This window comes from Plecotus auritus (assembly GCF_963455305.1).
Source record: "Plecotus auritus genome assembly, chromosome: 11".
In the NCBI taxonomy this organism is placed as follows: domain Eukaryota; kingdom Metazoa; phylum Chordata; class Mammalia; order Chiroptera; family Vespertilionidae; genus Plecotus; species Plecotus auritus.
Genome location: NC_137777.1, coordinates 19,738,260 through 19,760,973, shown reverse-complemented (window position 1 = coordinate 19,760,973; position 22,714 = coordinate 19,738,260). Strand labels below are relative to the sequence as shown.

Below are 22,714 nucleotides of genomic sequence, written 5' to 3'. Positions count from 1 at the left end.
ATTCAGTAGAAGGAACAACCTCTCAATCTTCCAGAGGCTCCTTGTAATGCCCGCGGACGCGTCCCCCGACATCACCCTGGGAATGCGTAGACACGTTATCGTGGTGATGTAGGGGGAGACACGCCCCTGGAGAGCACAGTATCAGAGTATTAGCTAAAAAGGAGACCAACAACACTGTTCCCACTGAAGTTGATGTTTTAAAGACCAAAAACCTTTCAACCCAGTCTACATTGCCATCTACATCTACGTCCCGGGCATAATTTGGAAGTTGCACTAAAGAAAATGTTTCATTTACTGTTTACACATTTTGTTCTTTTCTATTTGTTTTAGTTTTAAATTATTTTATTATATTTAAGTTTAATTTGAAAGGCTTTTGTACCTTTCCTTTGTTAGGCAATTTTATTTTGCCTTTGCCATCTTCAATATAAGGTATGTTATTGTGCTATGATTCCTCCATTTTTTGAAGTTTCAAATTATAATAATTAGTGTTTACATTCTTCTTGTTAAAATGTTTGAAATGAATAAAACTATTGAAATAAGAAAAAAAAGACCGTACCCTTTTATGTAATGATGTTTACTTTGAATTTATATTAGTTCACACAAACACTCCATCCATGCTTTTGTTCCGGCCCTCCGGTCCAGTTTAAGAACCCATTGTGGCCCTCAAGTCAAAAAGTTTGCCCACCCCTGGTCTAGCCTGTGGTTTTTGTTATATTTGTGTAATTCTAGGACTCGGCAGAAGGGTTGCCAGTGTGTTGTTGAATGGATAACAGCTGTTTAAAGTTTGTTCTTTTTTTCTTTTTTAAAAATATTTAATATTTTTTATCACTTTAAAAAAATCTTTATTGTTCAAGTATTTACATAGGTTCACTTTTTCCCCCCATTAAGCTCTTGCAGCTTGCTCCTGTCCCCCTCCCCCTTCCCCAGGCTCTCACCACCCCATTGTCTGTGAACAGGGGTCATGCATATATGCATACAAGTTCATTGGTTGATCTCTTCCCACCCACTGTCCCCTGCCTTCCCTCTAAGGTTCAATAGTCTGTTCACGCTTCTATGACTCTGGGTCTATTTTTGATCACTGGTTTATTTGGTTCATTAGATTCTGCATATGAGTGAGATCATGTGATACCGTTCTCTGACTGGTTTATTTCTTGCTCATTGGAGTTGGCTTTGCATTCTTGATTGGAGCTTCCTCTTATTATCTGGGTAATATATGAGTCTTTGTTTATTGAGATAAATCATTTTATTGAATGAGAAATATTTATTTCTTAAACAAACATTTATTGAATGCTACTATGTCCTTAGTAGGCACATACACTTACAAATTGATAACGTGTAACAGTGGAAGTAGGGATAAGATGCAGAAGTAGTATGGAGAAGGAAATGTTTTATTAGTGTGCTTGGCTGGGAGGAGTGGGGATAAGGTCACGGTTTAGGGCCAAAATCTTGGTTTTATCAGTTCACCCACTAATAATCACAATTTCGGATGCTGATTCCAAATTAAATCACAAGATTTAAGACTGGGAATCTGGAATGAAAGTTTAACGATTGCATTTGAAATACTATAGATAAGCAGTGTGGACTGGTTAGGATATTTTTCTTCTCTATTTAAAAGTTTCCATAGGAAATTAAATACAACTTGGGTTTTAGGGGTGCCAACTCCCTTGCAGTTGAAAATCTACATATAACTTTTGACTCCCCCAAAATTTGGTTATCTCTTAGTATCTGCCAGGGGTTGGTTCCAGGAAAAATCCACAGATGCTCAAGTACCCTATATAAAATGGCATAGATCAATGCATACAGTTGGTCTTTCACAACTGCAGACTCCAAAGCAGATAAAAAGAAAAACAGGGATTTATTTAAAAAACAGATTTGTGTATAAGTGGACCCATGCAGTGCAAATATATGTTGTTCAAGGGTCAAATTACTGTAGTGTTTTTAAGGTAGCTTATTTGACATGGAATCAGAGTAAAGACTAAGATACCTTTGATTCCTTTTACTGACCTATTCTCTAGCTTCTATGGACACTCTATAATAACTCTTTATAGTTTCTTATGCATTTTATTGTGTCTTTTAAAGTTAATGGCTTTTATGTTTTTAAGATTCTGTTATATTTTGTTTAGGAAGACAAATCTAAAATCTCAAAATTCTCTAAGAATATTGACTTTTATAAGCCTAACTCAGCACAAAGTCTGATTATATATATATGTATATATGTATGTATATATGTATGTATATATGTATATATGTATGTATGTACTAGAAGCCCATTGCATGAAAATTCGTGCACTTGCGGGGGGGTGGTCCATCAGCCCAGCCTGTGCCCTCTCACAGTCTGGGAGCCCTCAGGAGATGTCCTAAGCTGCAATCTGGCCTCCCTCTGTGGGAGGCGACTGGGCCGGCCTATCAGGGATGGCACTGGCTGGCACATCCCCATCCCACCACCATGGTGCCGCCACTGGTCGCTGCCACCTTCCACTACCCCCCCATTGCTGACCCCTCTCTCTGCCCACTAGCATGTGCCTTGGCTGGCCTGGCACTGCCTGCTTGCCGGCCCCACCCTCTACCGATTGGTCATTCCACCATTCAGTCGATTTGCATATTAAACTTTTATTATATAGGATACATATATAAAAATGTATACATATACATATAATTGACTTTCAAAATATTTATTACATACCTACTTATATATTATGCATTACTGTAGGCATTGGCAATGCTGCAATGTACAAAATAAATTTCTTCCAGTTTATTAATTTTCAGTAGGGTTTGAAGTGCCTCTTTCCTTCACTTCCCCAGTTTGAACTTGACATTGAATTAACAACCTCTTTTGGCACATGTTCATACATACTCAAAGCAGTCTATACCTTTCCAAATATATATAATGTATGTTTAAATTTGTTTAGCATCTTGATAAAATTAAAAGTTTATTTTTTTAAGTTTCACTAGTAAACACTAAGGAAGCCATAATTTAGAATGGGTGACCTCTGAGAAAGTTTCTACAAGTTGTCTTTTTTCCCAGTTCTTAATTGTTTTCATCCTTGAACTTATGCTCATTTTATTAAATTTATTCTTAAGTATTTTATAATTTCTTTATCTGTTAATAGAATATAGTTTTTTCTATTTTCTAAGTGCTTATTTGTTTTATAAACAGCCATCTTATTTCATAATTCAGTCATTTTTATTTTACTTACTTCCATTAAGGTTTTCAGAGTATACAATTTTTTCATCAACCAAAGGAAATGGTTTTATCTCTTCTTTCCAATGATTATGAAAATGGAAATAACATCCCCATATTGTTTCATTTTTATCTTATTGCTCTACTAGATAGAACCTCGAGACAATGCTGACTAATAATGGGGAATGCAAGTATCCCTGTTTAGCTCTTGTTTTTAATTGTAGTAGGTTTTAAATTTACTTAGGAAAATACTGTTGGTTTTGATAAAAACCTCTCATTGTTTTAAGGTTGTTTCCTTCACTTTCTGTTTCTATTTAATATTTTTTATTAAGAATGGTTGCTGAATTTTATCACGTCTTTTCAGCACTCACCTATTAATATTGTATGTTTTTCATGAATTTATCAATGTAGTGATTTAGAATGATAAAATTGTTAAGTTTCTTAATTTCCTAGAAATCCTTTTTGGTAAGAGTATATTATTTTTTGGATACATTGTTAGATTTCTATTTGTTGACATTTTACTTAGAATATTTGTATTTATTTTCACAAGTTATAGTAGTTTTTATTTTATTCTTTTTAATCTATTAGATTTTTTCTTAACCCTCACCTGAGGATGTTTATTGATTTTAGAGAGAGGAAGGACAGAAGAGGGGAATGGAGGGGAGAGGAGAAGAGAATCGGGGAGAAGAGAGAAACATTGATTTGTTGCCTCCTGTAAGTACCCTGGCCAGGAATCGACCCACAACCATTTTGGTGTGCGGGACAGTACTCTAACCAACTGAGCCAGCTAGCCAGGGCTCAGTTAGATTTTGATTAAAGTTTTGCTGGCTTCCTTAAAGGAGAGTTTTCTGGCACTGGAAAAGTTTAAAACTGAAAAGATGTGTTTTTTTATATTTTATGTATCCTATTGTCCTTTTCAGTGGTAGTTCTCTAATCACCTACCCAATTTATTTTACGGTTATTGGTTTATTCATGCTGTGTGTTTCTTGGGTAATTTTGTAATTTTGTTTTGTTTTGCTGGAAAATCATTTCCTCTTAAGCTTTCAAATTTATTCCTGTAAAGTTGCATGCATATGATGCTCTTAAAATTGTTGTTGTTTTTTCCTCTTTATTTTTTCTTAATCAAACTTTAGAAGGTATTAGTACTATGTGATGTTTCAAGGTCGGTGTTTGGGTTGTTTTAGTATTTTTTCTGTTTAATTCAGTTTTGTCTTTTAAATTGTATTACACATCAGAATCATAGGGAGCAACTGATTAAAAAAATAAAAAATAAAAAAAGAGCTAACTTCAGATTACTGTTCCCAAAGATTCTGATTCAGTATGTCAGGGCTGGTCGTGGCCTGGGAATCTGCGTTTTATGCGACACCTCAGATGGTTTTGCTTTTATTTCAGGGACCAGGTTTTGGTTATTTACAGAATAATACCATATTTATTTATTTTTATTTTTCTGGTGAGCAAAAAATTCTCTATTTGCTCTTGGAAGTTTTGTGTGGGGGGCAGGTGAAGACTATTGACCACTCCCTACACATTGGGTTTTTTATAGCAGAAAACAGTTCTAATATTCATTTTATTGTCTGGTTTTCGTGGGGAGTTTTTTTGTTTTGTTTTCGTGTGTTGTTTTGTTTTAGTCAAAGTCACACATGCTCCAGTCCCAGAGAGGCTCTTTCCTGTGCCTGGTGTACAAAGGACCACCCTTGTTAAGTTTAGGCAAAACATCATTGTGGCTAAAGTGAAGGCTTGTGGGGCTTATGACACGAAATTCACCCATTATCTGGACTTTAGATTTTGTCAGGAGCCAGCAGGTGGCGGCATTTCAACACAGATTTATAGAGGCATTATACTTCTAAGTCAGTTTAAGTGTGGGTTTACAATTTTAGAGAAATGTCAATTGGGAGGAAGAATACTTAGGAAGTAGAAAATGCCTTAGGGAAGCAAAATTTAGTTTTTACTTTGTTTTATTATGATATTATGGCTTATTTTAATCTCATCATTTTCTTATTTAGGAAATTAATTCTGTCTTAATGTTGTTTTCCATTTACCTGAAAAACTAGTTTCTGTCCATTAGAAGAGTGTCATTTTGTGGTGCATCTTTAAATTACACTTAAAGATTCAGGCAAAGTTACTGGATTCCTTTTGTTAGCATGCGTTTGTGAGGCTGTGCCTTGGAGTGACAGGTCACAACAATTTGTTAGTCCAGCTCAAATGTGTGCCAGTATGTTCCTCTCTGGATCTGAATCTCAGCTTATTTTCTATGGATGAGTTTATTAATATGGAGCCATTAATTTTCCTAGTTAAAGAAAAAATTGAAAGAGTAAGTTCTTGGCACTGTCTGCTTATGTTATGGAGAGATATTACTTAGTTGAACAGCAATTAATTAGAACCTTTTCTTTAAGCCTTAGCACACAAAAAAAGGAAAGAGGAAGATTTTTTCAAGTAAAGTTAAAAATTATTAGTGATGAAAGCCTTTCTCCAGAGAAAGATCACTTCCTTTTAAAAGGGCAAAATTTTAAATGTCAGTGTCTAATAATACTAGTAAATGGTACTCTTACTTAATTCTGCTTGACCATTTTTTTAAACTTGAGTAACCCTTTCTATAAATGTTAGAAAAATGTTTTGTTAGTTCAAAGCTTGTCTTCTTGTAAATGAAATTAAGGGGCCCCTAAACTATTTATACAACAACAATACTTATTTACTATTTATTTAGTCATTTACAATGTATAGACATTATCATTTTTGTTATGTTTTATTGACTCAGAAATCTAATAAAAATACTGAGTAATATATTAACATGAAGCCGTAGCTGGTTTGGCTCAGTGGATAGAGCGTTGGCCTGCAGACTGAAGGGTCCTAGGTTTGATTCCAGTCAAGGGCACATGCCCAGGTTGCGGGCTCGATCCCTAGTATGGGCCGTGCAGGAGGCAGCCTATCAATTATTTTCTCTCATCATTGATGATTCTATCTCTCCCTTCCTTGCTCTCTGAAATCAGTAAAAATATGTTTTCAAAAATATATTAACGTGAAGAAAAACTGAATATAGTAGTTGTATTCATAGTGGGACTTTGGGGGTGGAATATTCTATCAGTGAGGTCTGAAGTATCATTTGATTAGAAAAACTTGGGAAGTGGTTCATTTCAAGAAAGTGTGGAATACAGGAAAGAACATTAGCCTTTTTTTGAAATTTACACTGTCATTTTCTGGAGACCCAGGCATATTATTTAATCTTTGGAAACAGAGCTCTTTATCTTCTTAAAATGAGAGGGATAATAATTTCAACTTCATCAGATTTGTTAACAATTAAATAAGATGGTAAAAAGTCAAAGCACTTATTTAATACAATACTTTTACATGATAGCCATTCCCTGTTTTATTTATCAATGAAACTTTAATTCTTTTGCAATTCACCTGTGAAATGTTTCCTCAGAATGATTTTTAGTAGCCTTGAACATAGTTACATTATCATATTTTGTTTAGAAGAAAAAGATCAGGTGGGACCAGGACATTATAGATACCAATTACATAAAGTGTAATTGTGAGAATACTTCGTAAAACTGTCAGTGGAGTTTATTAAAAAATAATTTAATACTGTAACTTAAGATTTATTAATATATTACAGGAGGAAATATTTTTTGCATAGAGTCAATTTAAAAATTGCAATTTATCATTTTAAAAATCAGGAATATTCATGTTGCTTTCACTTAAACTATTCTATCTAATAAAAGAGTAATATGCAAATTGACCATCACTCCAACACACAAGATGGCTGCCCCCATGTGGACACAAGATGGGTGCCACAAGATGGCCAACAGGGGAGGGCAGTTAGGGGTGACCAGGCCTGTAGGGGAGAGCAGTTAGGCTGGCAGGGGAGGGCAGTTAGGGGCAATCAGGCTGGCAGGGGAGTGGTTAGGGGGTGATCAGCCTGGCAGGCAGAAGCGGTTAGGGGCAATCAGGAAGGCAGGCAGGCGAGCAGTTGGGAGCCAGCAGTCCTGGATTGTGAGAGGGATGTCTGACTGCCCTACCGGGATCGGGCCTAAACGGGCAGTCGGACATCCCTTGAGGGGTCCCAGATTGGAGAGGGTGCAGGCTGGGCTCAGGGACACACACCCCTGTGCACGAATTTCCTGCACCGGGCCTCTAGTCATTTAAATAAGAGAAATACTTTGTGTTTTCTTTTGTATTTTAATTTAATTTGGCTTCACAAATACATATTTGACTATCTTAATCATTCTGTTGAATATTGCACTAATTTATCTGTTAGACTTCCAGAACTCTCAGTCATGTGTAATCTTGTATTTAAAAGAAAATGACTTAAAATAACCTTAATAATTAGGTAAGAAATGAAGAATAGTGACTTAACTTTAGCCCTCCCTCCTTCCTAATAAGGACTCATTAGGTGAGATGCCGAGAAGGGTGTGTGTGGAGATCACTAGAAAGCTTTACTTTGAAAAAACTGTTTTGAACAAGCAGTCCCGTTCTATTTTATTAATATCTTTGAATTATGTCTCTAACACTTAAATTGCTCAGGGAAGTAAATAGACAAGCAGTTAATTGAAGCAAAAAGGAAACTTGCCCCTTACCCCCATTTTTCCCTACCACCAGTCTCAATCCAATCTTATTTTTCTTTCTAATGATAAACATTAACATGCTAGCACGTGTCTGTCTACACACCTTACTCAGTGCTGTCAAATCAAAACATTTGTTTATTTCAACATATTTTATTATACATATTCAGCATCTCTTTTTCAGTCATTGTCTTGGAGATGTTTTTATGTCCGTATGTAAATGCACTTCACTATACTTAACACTTATTTGGATTTATTACTTTTTGCCTCAAAGGAGAATGCACACCCAGGGGAACAGCAGAGTCTCAATAAGAGGACGTTAGAAAGGACTTAACTGTATTATAAGATTGGGCTTGTATTTAGGTGACCTGAGGGGAGGATTTGGTCATTCTAAAAACTTTATGCCACTGTGTTTGTTATTGAAGCATTTAATTTAGTGTTATGTAAATCGCTGAAATATGAGTACAAAAAGAAGGAAAGGTGCTGTTTCAAAAAAATTAAATTGTATGCTTTAGAAACAATGGCTAATTAAAAAACTTGAGGCTAATAAGGATATTTAATATAGTTTACTTAAATCTTATATACACCTATCTAAACAGTTCTAGGAGCTGGGAGTGAAATGAATCAAGGAGTATGTTTGTCCTGTTGAAAAACTGTTCACTGTAAAATAAAACAACAACCCAAAATTATTGAGTACAGTGTATGAGAGGAAGTTTACTTTCTGAATTGTAGGCCTTTTTATATATTTTCTTGTAAAACATTGTAATGATGCAGTCCATCTAACAGCTTTAAATTATGAGGTCATGGACGTAATAAAAATGTGTTGACAAAAGCCTAAGTTAATAGTCTAAATGTGGTGTTTTCATACCACAGGCTGATGTCTATGTTAGGAATTTAGAACATGATGTGGTATTTCTAATTAAAAATGCTGATCATTAACTCTAAAGTTAAGAATAAAAACTGGATTACTGCTTTGTGTTAGTTATCTGCATATTTCTGTGAAACAGCTTTCTTTAGTGATTTATCATGATCATGTCATTAGGTAGATATAAGTGTTGAATAACTATGCTGTACACCTATAATTAATATAATATTGTATGGTAACTATATTTTAATTTAAAAAACCTTAGTGGCTTGAAATGAAACAATAAGCATTTGTCATCTCACTGAAATTAGCAAATGGCTTAGCTGGTTCTGTCTCAAAGTTTCTCATGGAATTGTAGTTAAGGACAATGTCAGCCAGGACTGCAGTGATCCGAAGGTTTGACTAGGTTTGAAGTATACACTCCCAAGGTGACTCACTCACAGGATGCTTATTGTCAAGAGTTCTCAATTCTTCCCCAGGTGGGCTTACCACGTGCTGTTCAAGAGAGAGAGCAAGGAGATGCAAAGTCTTTTAAGACCTAGTCTCAGAAGTCACATAGCCATCATTTCTGCCATACTTTGTTAGAAGTAAGTCAGTAGTACTCCAAGGGAGGGCAGTTAGATGCCTTCCCTTGAGGAGGAGCGTAACACTGCAGATATTAATTCTGTGTGTGTATGGACCAAGGAGAGAGGGAGGGATTCATTTATATTATTGGTCTTCATTTTAGGACACTGTTTTATCAAGACCACGAGAGGTATTTCGACTTCCTACAGATTTGACAGCGTACGACAATCGCCTTTGTGCATCTATCCATTTCACATCCTCTACCTGGGTTACCTTGTCAGATGGAACTGGAAGATTATATCTCATTGCAACAGGCGAACGTGGAAATAATGCTTCTGAAAAATGGGAGGTGAGGTGTGTGTTTTTTGTTTTGTTTTAGATTTATGCAAAAGCTGGGAAGAATATATAAATGGAAGGACCTTAATGATTTTAAAATAACACTTTTTAGGGATAGTTTATATGTGACATTTTGTTTTTATTATAGACTAGAGGCCTGGTGCATGAATTTGTACACGGATGGGGTCACTTGGCCTGGCTGGCGATCGAGGCCTATCAGGGGGCCCGGCTGGCTGGGGGGAGGGACCGCAGGAAGTTGGCCTGCCAGCTCCCTCCATCGGGGCCTGGGGAGAGGGACTGCGGGAGGTTGGCTGTGGGAGCACACTAACCACCAGGGGGCAGCTCCTGCATTGAGCATTTGCCCCCTGGTGGTCAGTGTGCATCATAGCAACTGGTTGAATGGTCATTTGCTCCTAACAGTTGCTTAGGCTTTTGTATATATAGACTAGTGCCCCAGTGAGCAAAATCCGTGCACGGAGGGGGAGACCTAAACCACAGGGATCAGGCCTAAACCAGCAGTCGGACATCCCTCTTGCAATCTGGGACTGCTGGCTCCTAACCACTCACCTGCCTGCCTGCCTGATTGTCCCTAATTGCCCTCCCCTGTCGGCCTGATCTCCCCCCAAATGCCCGCACCTGCCAGCCAATTTGGTTCTGATTGGTTGGTTTCTATGCCAGTCAGCATCAAAAGCTCTGCCTTCTAGGCAGACATTGGCTCCTCACAGTTCACCCAGATTTGATTCTGATTGGTCAGTTTCTATGCCAGTCAGTGTCTCCAGGCCTATCTCCGGGCCTGATCAGAGAGGCAGGGCTGATGAGCAGCCCCTGCAGAGGCCCGGAGAGAAACAGAAGTGCTGCTGCTGGTGAAGCACAGAGAGAAAGAGGCAACGGCTGATCAACAGCTGCCACGGAGGCTGCGGATCAGACCCTGCCTCTCTCCTCAGGCCTCTCTCTGGGCCTGATTCACAGCCCCCTTGGCAGTCAGTGCTAAGTCTCTGCTCCCGCACCGGCGGCTGTCAGTGCTGGGTTGTCACAGCAACCCAGCACTAACTGCAGGACTGACTTTCCAGTGGTCGGTTGTTATGGACCCTGGGTTTTTATATATTAGGATGATATTTTGAATATCTTTTTAATCCTATCTAATAAAAGAGTAATATGCAAATTAACCATCACTCCCCTACACCCACAAGCCACGCCCACCAGCCAATCAGGAGCAAATATGCAAATAAACCCAACCAAGATGGCTACAGCCACAGAGAGCAGGAGGGAGGCTTGAGTTTCCCCGGCAATGGAGGAAGCCAAGCTTTCCGCCTGCCCTTGCTGGCCTAGGCCTCCACTCAAAGCTACAAAGTTTCAATGATAGAAGATACATAAATCCAAACAGAAATGGTGGCAGCCACAGAGCTGGAAAGAGCAGGAGGCTAGGGTTGCCCACGGCGATGGAGGAAGCCAAGCTTCTGCAGCCCTGGCCAGCCCAGGCCTCCGCTTAAGGCTACAAAGTTTCAATTATAGAAGATACATAAATCCCAACAGAAATGGCTGCTGCAACGGAGCTAGCAGGAGGCTTGGCTCCGCTCAAGGCTACAAAGTTTCAATTGTAGAAGATAAATAAATCCCAGATACCAGGGCTTCCGCTTGGGTCGCCGGGGGGCGTGGCCGGCCTGCAAACCACCACAGGCCCCTCGCCCAGGTCGCCCCACGCCCCAAGGGAACCCCCACCCTGATCCAGGACACCCTTCAGGGCAAACCAGCTGGCCCCCACCCATGAACCAGGCCTCTATCCTATCTAATAAAAGAGTAATATGCAGATTGACTATCACTCCAACACCCAAGATGGCTGCCCCCAAGTGGTCAAAGATCCTGCCCCCATGTGGACACAAGATGGCCACCACAAGATGGCCAGCAAGGGAGGGCAGTTGGGAGGGACCAGGCCTGCAAGGGAGGGCAGTTGTGGGCGATCAGACCAGCAGGGGAGGGCAGTTGGGAGGGACCAGGCCTGCAAGGGAGGGCAGTTAGGGGTGACCAGGCCTGCAGGGGAAGGCAGTTAGGGGTGACCAGGCTGGCAGAGGAGGGAAGTTGGGGACGACCAGGCCTGCAGGGAAAGGCAGTTGGGAGGGACCCAGGCCTGCAGGGGAGAGCAATTGGGGGGGACCAGGCCTGCAGGGGAGGGCAGTTAGGGGTGACCAGGCCTGCAGGGGAGGGAAGTTGGGGATGACCAGGCCTGCAGGGGAGAGCAGTTAGGGACAAACAGGCTGGCAGGGGAGCAGTTAGGCATCAATCAGGCTGGCAGGGGAGTGGTTAGGGGGTGATCAGGCTGGCAGGCAGAAGCGGTTAGGGGCAATCCGGAAGGCACGCAGGCGAGCAGTTGGGAGCCAGCAGTCCTGGATTGTGAGAGGGATGCCCGACTGCCCGGGATCGGGCCTAAACGGGCAATCGGACATCCCTCGAGGGGTCCCAGATTGGAGAGGGTGCAGGGCTGGGCTGAGGGACACCCCCCTGCAACCGTGCACGAATTTCGTGCACCGGGCCTCTAGTTAAATTATAAAATGTATGTCCTATACAAAACTGATATGTTAACCATTGCTGTTTTAATCTGGGGTCAATGCAGTTGTCAAAAAATTGCATTTTTTTCAGCAGATATTTATTGAGTGTTTTATAGATGTAAAGCAGTACACTAAACAGTGACCTTGCCTTCTTCTTGAAGAAGAGTTGGCAAAAAAATTAGATTAGCATATCTTTTCTCCTGTGCTCCTGTTATATTTGCTGATATGTTCATGGGACTAGCAAGTTTCCATTGCACCACTCTGCTAGCTGTCTGGTATGTTTACCAGAGTATTCCCTACTTAGAAAAATACATTACAACATAAATACAGGAATGTGACAATCTCTAAGATGCCATTTTAACTTCAGTTTTCTTAACACAGTGTAACTGATTTAAATCTGAGGAGCAGGTAATATAAGGAATTAATTTCTCTAGAGCCACAGTTTTTGAAAGTGGAAAATATTGACACAGAGTTATACTAAAAAGAGTATTGTGATATTACAACTGTCTGAATTTCAACAGGTGGTCATTTGTTGTGGGTAGAAAAAGAGATGTACTTAATGTATTTACATTTTATAAAATATTTTATGAGACGAACAGATGCTTATCAAGGCTTTAATTATTTGAGAAAAATCAAGAAGGTTTTAGAACAAAATGGTTTACTTTTGTTACTAAGTTATACTAAATGGTATAATGCCAAATTGTATTATGTTAAAAAAAAAAAAACAAAACTAAACAAAACACACAATATATGATCAGAACAATAATATCCTATTTGCCAGATTGCCTTTGCAGTCACAGTTTCAAATATTCATTGGACATTGTGACATTTTCTGCTGTGGCCTCCTGTAATAATTTTTTTTTTTTAACTGAGGCAATGTGGTATTATAACACAACTACCTGAAATAGTTGGAAGGAGTTTGGAGAAGGATGGGGAGGAAATATATGAATGAGAATTCATCTAGAATAAAGCTGTATTGATTCTGTTGGTTTTGAGCAGGAAGAGAAATGCCTTCAGCTTAAAATAACACTGCATGTTTAGCTAGAAAGGAAATTCATATGGGTATATAATTCATTTGGTTTCTGCTGTATATATCCCCTTGGCACATATTGGCCTTCAAAAATATTTTTTAAATCAATAAAAAATTTGAATCTACTTCCTCTTCAATGTACATTGCTATAACGAAATGTTTTTGGTCATAGTTTTGACTGGGGGTTGGGAGGAGTAGAAAAGAGACGAGACTTGGGCATTAACTGAGTGGAACGGATACTATGGAATACTGGGTCATTTTAAGAGAAACAACTTGGGAGAGTTTTAGGCCTTTGGGAGATTTGGTGTAACAGAGAGGAAGCTAAAGGTAGGAGTGGTTGGTGGTGTAGTAGATAGAGCTTAAGGGGGCAAGCAACCCTGATGGTGATGACTGAAGTGTAGAAAGAAGTAAGGAATACTACCTGCTTTCCAAACGTGTTGCCTCTAATATGATGGGGTGCTATATGTCAACAGTATCACAATTGAATTGCTGGGCTTGTTCAGAAGATTGGAAACTTGAGCCTGACAATATTTAAAAGTCCAGACATCTATCCCTCTGGTGTCATTCCAATCAACCCCTTTCCTGCACATGAGGAAGAGGAGGAAAGAATAAGCTAGCTACTTGTACCTGGCAAAACTTTCTATTTTTTCTTTTTCTTTAATATGTTTTTATTGATTTTTTTTGTTTTTGTTTTGAGAGAGAGAGAGAGAGGAAGAGAGGGCAACCTCAATGAGGGAAACATCCATAGGCTCCCTCCTGCACGCCCCATCCTGGGGATCAAGCTCACAGCCCAGGCACGTGGGAATTGAACTGGTGACCTCTCAGTGCACGGGAAGGCACTTAACCCACTGAGACACACTGGCCAGGGCAAATATACTATTTTTCCTTCCCTTTTGTCCCTCCTGTTCCCCCAAACAAAAGCAAAATCTAATCAACCAACAAAAACCTGTCTTTATCCTTTCTGTTTTGAGTACTTGAGTTTTTGTTGTTGTTCTTCTGCTTATGGAAGACTTGTAGAATGGATACCAAAGTCTCCTATTTGAATAATATGGACAGAGCTGCTCAATAGGGAAATTGACATTAAAGCACACTTTTCTTTGTAAGGCTTTCAAATAGAAGCAGACATGAGGGGATTCCAGATATAGGTTTAAAAAAATAAGGAGCTGATTTTTGTTTAAGTATTTTTTCATCTATTTTTTACATTTATTTGAAAATTTGTTTAGAAATCAGTCTTCAAGAACTTTTATTTAGTATTTACTCTAATAAAATATAGTCTTTTAGATTGTTTATAGTATTAAAAAAGAATTTCATGAGATTTTGTGTCTCTATATGATGCTTATATTTCCTTTTTTATAAGCAAATTTAGTATTACATATTAAAAATGGTTGAATTATCCCTTTTAAATGTAAATGGTTCTTTTGTTTTTGAGAAGAAAGTTTTAATGATTTGTTTTCCAGTGCCTTTGACTCTTTATAAACTTTCAGAAAATAACAGAAAGACAAACCAAAAATAAAAATAGGAAAAAAAGTACACATGCACATATACATGCATGCCTGCTATCCAGACACTAAGAGGAAGAAAGCAGAAATAAATCATATATGAAATAGGGGAAGAGGTGGAGGAATAATACTGGTAACCTGCTCAAGTCTTCTCTTTTTGTATAGAGCACTGTTTTCACTTGATAATCCATTTCTTCTTTCTCCTTTAGATGCTGCTTGTATGACCTGTTGTTTTGTTTTTAAACCAAGAGTGCTGATCAGTTTTCTCTGTTAAACAAAACAAATATTTTTACAAGTTCTTCAAGGAATTCTATTTAAAGTTGCAACCTTTATTTAAAGGCTTTCTAAGATTTTGTGTTCCTTGTAATAAATAGTATGGAGATTAATTGTTGGATTGTCAGAATTCTATGTATCCCCTCTGCTATCTGCATTCATGTTATATATAGATATACTTTTGTATGTGTCACCTTTTTTTTCTTTTCTAGATTGTGTTTAATGAAGAGCTAGGGAATCCTTTTATCATAATTCACAGTATTTCATTGCTGAAAGCTGAAGAACATTCAGTAGCTACCCTACTTCTTCGAGTAGAGAAAGAAGAATTGGACATGAAAGGAAGTGGTTTCTTTGTTTCCTTGGAGTGGGTCACTATCAGTAAGAAAAATAAAGGTAAAACATAACATAGTTTGAAGCGCAAAGCTGTTCCTATAAATGTTGTTTGCGTTTTCTTCGGTATTGGGTGGTAATTCTAGTACCTGCCATCCAGTGGAATGAATATCTATATATAGTTTCTCCTTATAAAAAAATAATAATGTGCTTCCCCAGTCAATTATGCTTTTTTTTTGTATAAAAGGAGACATTGTTACATATTTTTTAAAGAATTTAAAGTGTATATTTTTAATATATACAAAAATATATGTGTATATGTACACATATATGTATGTGAAAAAGAATTTATATATATAGGGTGGGACAAAAATAGGTGTATGGTTGTTCGTATGGAAAATAATACAATAATTAACAAATATAAGAATAAACTTTCATGTATTCATAACTGTAAACCTACTTTTGCCTCACTCTGAATATGACACTAAATGTAAATTAATTATAAATCACAGTATAATTGAAATATAAATAAAATATAACTGCTTATATGGAAATGAATATCTTTAGTTAATAAATCACAACTGTGATTTCTTTTCAATAAAATGGGACTTTGCCATTTGTTTCTACCCTCAGGAAAACTCTTATTTTTTCTCACCCAAAGTGCTTTCATGTGTAGGAAAGTCCTCACTTTCATTCTGTTTGAAACTATCTGTCAAACTTCTAACTTGGACATTAAAACTTACTTTTTTTTTTTTTATTAATTAGAATTCCTTAAATGGTGTGGCCTTGCTCTTTGCCAGTGCTTCACTTTTACTCACCAAGTGATTTTTTTACTGTAGTTTAGCACTAAGGGAGCTTGTTTCCATGACTGTTATTTTTCTCAGTAGTTTTTATTAACCTACTTAATTAACTTATCAGTTTTAAATTATCATTAAATTGATCTCTATAGAAAAAGATTTCTTACCGTAGCTGCTAGTTTCCAATCTGATAAAGGTTATTAGCATTTTTTTCTGAGAGCTTTTTTATTTTAAAGTGAACTACATGTATATATGAATATATATGTGCATAAACATACATGGGCATATGTGTGTGTATATGTATGTGTGTGTGTATATATATATATATATATATACACACATATATATAATGTATGTGTGTGTATCTATAGTAATAAAAGCATAATATGCTAATTAGACCAGACATCCTCCTGGACGAAGCCAGGGCTGCAAGGGAAGCCCAGGTCCCAGGTGCCAGAGGGAAATGGGTGCTGGCAGCTGGGGAAAGGAAGGCCTATGCTTGCACGAATTTCGTGCATCGGGCCTCTAGTATATATATAATCAGAATAGTTTATAAGTAAGCTAAATAAATTTACTAGATTTTTTTGGTAAGTATTTGATATAATTTGTTTTTCTACTCCCCAGTGTTGTAGTTTCATCTCTGGAGGAACACAGTGTCTTAAAACTTTTGGTGTTGGAAAATGTTTTCTATAAATGGCTAGATGTGTGTCACATGGTGCAAAAACAGCCAGACAATACATGAATGAGTGTAGTTGTATTCCAATAATACTTAATTTATGGGTATTGACATTTGGATTTTATGTGATTTTTACATGTACTTAAATAGTATTCTCTTGATTTTTTTAAATATATTTTATTGATTTTTTACAGAGAGGAAGGGAGAGAGATAGAGGGTTAGAAACATCGATGAGAGAGATGCATCGATCAGCTGCCCTCTGCACACCCCCTACTGGGGATGTGCCTGCAACCAAGGTACATGCCCTTGACCGGAATCGAACTGGGACCCTTCAGTCCGCAGGCCAACGCTCTATCCACTGAGCCAAAACCGGTTAGGGCTTTTGATTTTTTTTAACCATTTAAAAATAAAAAATTTATTCTTTGAAAATATTTGTTGTGGAAATACATGCTGTGCAAATCCCTGCTTTAGATAATAAAAGCTCTGTTTTTTAATTAAGTTGCTTAACATTCTGCAGGAGAAATCCTCATGCATGTCCCTTTTTTTTCTCTAAGACACTTGGTTCTGTGACAGCTTTAGCTCAATCCACAGGAATTTTTATCAGAACGCCTCAGAACACAGTGGCTCTACCTCTGTCACCTCTTTCCCCTTCGTCTTTTTTTCATGCCTCAACTAGATAGATATATTTAGACTTACCTTTCTTTTTTCTCCCAAAAACTAATTTTAATTATTGTTGTTATAGAAACATACTTTCTGTGGTTTACTTTATCTTTTTGTTGTTATTTTTCACTGGAGGATATTTTCTCCAGTGATTTTTAAAGACAGTGGAAATGAGGAGGAGAGGCAGAAACATCGATGTGTCTACACATGGATTGGCTGCCTCCCACACGCCGGGGATCGAGCCTGCAACCGATGTACCTGCCCTTGACCAGAATCAAACCTGGGACCCTTTAGTCCACAGGCTGACGGTCCAACCACTGAGCCAAACCGGCTAGGGCTGCTTTATTTTTCTTAATGTCTCATTCCTTTTTTCCTCCTATTACTAATGTAATTGTGCTAGTTTTCATTTTATTTTTAAGTGAAGATAACAGAACAGTGTTTTTCTAAGCTGTGTTGAGTGGAACATTTAATGAATTATATTTTGTGGTCAAGTTAGTTTTAAAATGTGGGCATACTGTATCCCCCATTAAACATTAAGCATATTAAAGTTTCTAAACATTTTGAGTAAAAAAGAAAATTTAATTTTAATCTAGACTTTCCCAACTTATTTAACCATGGGATTTCACTTGAAACTTACCTATTATTTTCTGTCTCACACATTGTAAAATATACAGTGTCTAACTTTGAGTCTTTAAAGGAGATAGGACTCTTTGCCCTGCATGTACCTGTGTAGGAAAAAAAATAAGAGTTTTTAATTCATGAAATGAAGTTTATTCTTAAATATGCATGCAATAAATGTGTGAATGTAAATGAAGGTTTAAAGCAAAAACAATAATTGATATTTTAGAATAGATTCTATTATGTATAACTCAGATGACATTGAGTTACAATTTTGACTGTTCAGTGTGAAGTTTACAAGTAGAACCTACTTAATAGAGTAACAGTATAAGGTATGGACTCAACTAAAATGTTTGGGTTCTTTTAAAAGCAAAAATAACGTATTTTCATAGGAGAATAAATTTAGTTAATTTACCAGACACTTTAGAAAACAGTTATTTATGTCTTAAAAATTCTAGGTATAATTTTTTTATGTTTGATTATTATAGGCATATAAATATATATCTGGGTGTATGTAAAAATCATTTCTACGTTAAACATATTTTATTTTAATAAAACCCCTTATCAGTAGCTAGAATGGGCAGAAAAATAGTCCACACCACACTTTCCCTTATCCTCAACTTGTGGCTCTTTTCAGAAGATGCCTATCATACACTTGCTAGGAAAGTAGACGGGCTGTAGTCAAGGAAAAAGTAGATCCTTCAGAGGCTAGTATTTTGGATAATTCAGTCACTTTCATGATCTGGAGCACTGATGTCCGTCCTATACAAATTTCTGCAAGACAGACATGTTTTATATGTGTGCCATTCAGTGTGATAGCGGCTAGCCTGTGTGGCGGTTGAGCACTTGAAATGTGGCTAATATGATTAAGGAAATGAATTTGAATTTTACTTAATTTAAATTAAATAGCCACTTGTGATCAGTGGGTACCACATTGGATAGCACAATCTAGAACAATTTTTATCAAATCCAATATATTAAATTTAGGATTTATTTACAGAATATTAGGTGGTCAATATTTTTTTATCTTTTTATATATAAAGACACCAAATAGAATGTCTTTTAATAGTACAAATTAAATATTTAGCTTGAATTGAAATTAACATACATATTTTTAAAATATTTTTATAATATAGTTTTTTATTTGTAATTTTTGTTCAGAAAATACATAATATTCTTTCAGATAATAAAAAATATGAAATTATTAAGCGTGATATTCTCCGTGGAAAGTCAGTGCCCCATTATGCTGCTATTGAGCCTGATGGGAATGGTCTAATGATCGTCTCCTACAAGTCCTTCACATTTGTTCCAGTTGGTCAAGATGTTGAACAAAAGAAGGATGAAGACATGTCAGATAAAATCAAAGGTAATTTTACTTTTCATCTTCATACGGTTCATGTGTATTTATATGTATACTAGTGGTCCAGGGCATGAAATTTGGGGGTGGGGGTGTCCCTCAACCTGGCCTGACATCAGCCATCCCACAGGGATTGGGCCTAAACCAGCAGTTGGACATCTCTCTCACAATTCAGGACTGCTGGCTCCTAACCGCTCACCTGCCTGCCTGCCTGATCACCCCTAACCATTCTGCCTCCCATCCTGCTCTCCCCCAGCTGTACCCCATTGGCCTTTTCGTCCCCAAATGCCCCCCCCCCCAGCCAGCCTGTTTGCCCCCATCTGCCCCCTCGCCAGCCTGCTCACCCCCAACTGCCCCCTCCGCCGGCCTGATCACTCACATCTGCCCCCTCCCCCCGCCAGCCTGCTCGCCCCCAACTGCCTTCCCTGCTGGCCTGATCGCTCCCAACTGCCCCCCTCTGCCAGTCTGATCACCCCCCATCTGCCCCCCGCTGGCGGCCTGATCACCCCCAACTGCTCTCCCCTCCTGGCCTGATCGCCCCTAACCACCATGGCTTTGTCCAGAAGGATGTCCAGAAGGTCTCCTGGTCTAATTAGCATATTACCCTTTTATTAGTATCGTATCTAATAAAAGAGTAATATGCAAATTGACCATCACTCCAACACACAAGATGGCTGCCCCCATGTGGACACAAGATGGCCAGCAGGGGAGGGCAGTTAGGAGGGACCAGGCCTGCAAGAGAGGGCAGTTGTGGGCGATCAAGCCAGCAGGGGAGGGCAGTTGGGGGTGATCAAGCCTGCAGGGGAGGGCAGGTAGGCGTGACCAGGCAGAGGAGGGAAGTTGGGGGCGACTGGGCCTGCAGGGAAGGGCAGTTGCGGGGGACCCAGGCCTGCAGGGGAGAGCAGTTGGGGGGGGGGGCAGGCCTGCAGGGGAGGGCAGTGAGTGGCAATCAGGCTGGCAGGGGAGCAGTTAGGCATCTATCAGGCTGATACAGGAGTGGTTAGGGGTGATCAGCCTGGCAGGCAGAAGCAGTTAGGGGCAATCAGGAAGGCAGGCAGGCGAGCAGTTGGGAGCCAGCAGTGCTGGATTGTGAGAGGGGTCTCAGATTGGAGAGGGTGCAGGCTGGGCTGAGGGAATTCCGTGCACCAGGCCTCTAGTAAATATATATTTGTTTAGTTTATCTGCCCTTATAGGTTATAGGTTTTACCAGGTTGAGATAGTGCTTAATTATTTCTTTTTAATTTTATTTTATATTTCCCAGAATAATCTTTGTAAAATATACCACCTAAATAGTGGAAACTAGTTTAATAATTTTATAATTACCAAAAATGTTTATATATATTAGCTTATGTGATTAGATGTTTAATAAATACTTGGCAAACGAATAAATAATGCCTTTTTCTTGGCATTTGAGAAGCTGGCATATTAGCATTAAGGATATTAATTTTTTACAGTAAGCTCAACTCTGTTTATTTTAAGTGTACTAGTATACCTTTTCTAATAAACTGAAAGGAAGTTCCTTAAAGGTATAATCACTGAATATTTTCTGTGGAGACAGACTGACTGACTGAATGAAGGTTTGTAATGTTTTCAGAATGAAAAGAGGAACAAGGTCTTTCAGAAGTTTACATTTATATACAAAGAATTCATATTCTTTTAAAACTATTCAAGAGATAAGTACATCTATAGATCAATATAAAATATTCCCTCTATAAACATTACTGTTCATATTTTTTATGTTTATAGTCAAAGAATATCATAGTTTTTAATAGAGATTTTCAGAGTACTTAAGAGAGGGACTGGAGGCAAGGAGAGAGGAATGGGCTGTCAGTATTTTATGAATAATTAGGTAAACCTGGAAGAGGAAAATGACAAGTGCAATTGCTATAACTGAAAATTCTCTGTGTGTTTGGTTATAATTACTTTTTTTTGTGAGATCACTAAAAAATATGCTGTTTCTTTTAGATAAGTGTTCTTTTGTATCTTCTAGTCTCTAATTTTATATGTTTTGTTATCTAACTTTTTAATTACATAACTAGAGGCCTGATGCATGAAATCTGTGCAAGGACCTTGGCTCCGGTCCCTACCCGCTGTGGCTTTGTCCGGAAGGAAGGACATCAGTCTGATTAGCATATTACACTTTTATTACTATAGATGCATTTTTTTCCCCCAATAGAGCCTCTGTATTACTGGCAACAGACTGAAGAGGATCTGACTGTCACAATACGGCTTCCAGAAGATAGTACTAAGGAGGATATTCAAGTACAGTTTTTGCCTGATCATGTTAACATTGTGCTGAAGGGTCACAGGTTTTTGGAAGGAAATCTCTATTCATCTGTTGATCATGAAAGCAGTACATGGATAATTAAAGAAAATAATAGGTATTTTTTACATATTTTACTTATGTATTTAATTTTTTTTATTAAATTTATTGGGGTGACATTGGTCAACATGAACATAAAGGTTTCAGGTGCAGATTTCTATATTACAAGATCTGTTTACCCACCATGTGCCTACCATCCAAAGTCAAATCTTCTCCCATCACCATATATTAGGACCCCCTTTATTTATATTTAAATTTTATTTTTATTTTTTATTATTTTACATTTTATTCTTTCCACAGTAGTTAGCTTAGAAGGGAATACTATAATTGGTCTGTCTGTATTGCTGATTATTTTTAAGGCAGATTAAAATTGGAATTACTATGTCAAAGAACATAATTGTAGTTAAGATTACTATGTCAAAGAACATAATTGTAGTTAAGATTAAAGATACTAGTTATAGTTATTGCTTACATTACACAGTAGTGCTTTTCATTACCAGCTTTGGATACAATAATAGTAATAGTAACAACAATAATAATAGGTGAAAATGGTTATTTTGATTTGTACTTTTTAATAGAAACAATTTTTCTACTACCTTTACTTTGTTGACTAGATAAAACATTCCCATTCTTTAAAATTTAAAATCTGTAAAAGGGTATAGAATGATAAGTCTCCCTCCAATCCAGGCCCTCCAGTCACCCATCTCTAACTCCTCACAACACAATATTAGTTTACTTTTATACATATTTAAGCAGCATACATACTATTTTCTTTAACAAAAAAGTTTTCAACACATACTATAAACAGTTATATAGCTTGCTTTTGTGACTTTAATCATAAATCTTGAAGAGCTTTTCATAAAGAATGCATAATTTTTTTATTCTATTTGATGGCTTCATATGCTACTCTGTGCAAAATAATTTAGGTGATAACTGTGTGCACAGGGTACAGGGAACTTTCTGGAAGGTTCACTATTTTCCTTGGGTTATATGGGTGTATGCATTTGTCAAACTCATTGAATTCTACACTTGAAACCTGGGAATTTTGTCTGTAAATTATACCTCCATAAAAGGAGTATTGAAAGGTAAACAAACGTTAAGGG

General features: G+C 37.7%; 1 protein-coding gene across 1 annotated transcript in view; it reads left to right on the top strand.

The window, feature by feature from the left end:
• Nucleotides 1-22,714, top strand: part of NUDCD1 (NudC domain containing 1) — a 65,537-nt gene that overhangs the window by 18,121 nt on the left and 24,702 nt on the right. Inside the window, exons 3-6 of the mRNA XM_080646552.1 lie at nucleotides 9,333-9,518; nucleotides 15,063-15,243; nucleotides 19,115-19,297; nucleotides 21,465-21,669. Coding sequence (XP_080502678.1) covers nucleotides 9,333-9,518; nucleotides 15,063-15,243; nucleotides 19,115-19,297; nucleotides 21,465-21,669 — 755 coding nt within the window. The remainder of the gene's footprint in view (nucleotides 1-9,332; nucleotides 9,519-15,062; nucleotides 15,244-19,114; nucleotides 19,298-21,464; nucleotides 21,670-22,714) is intronic.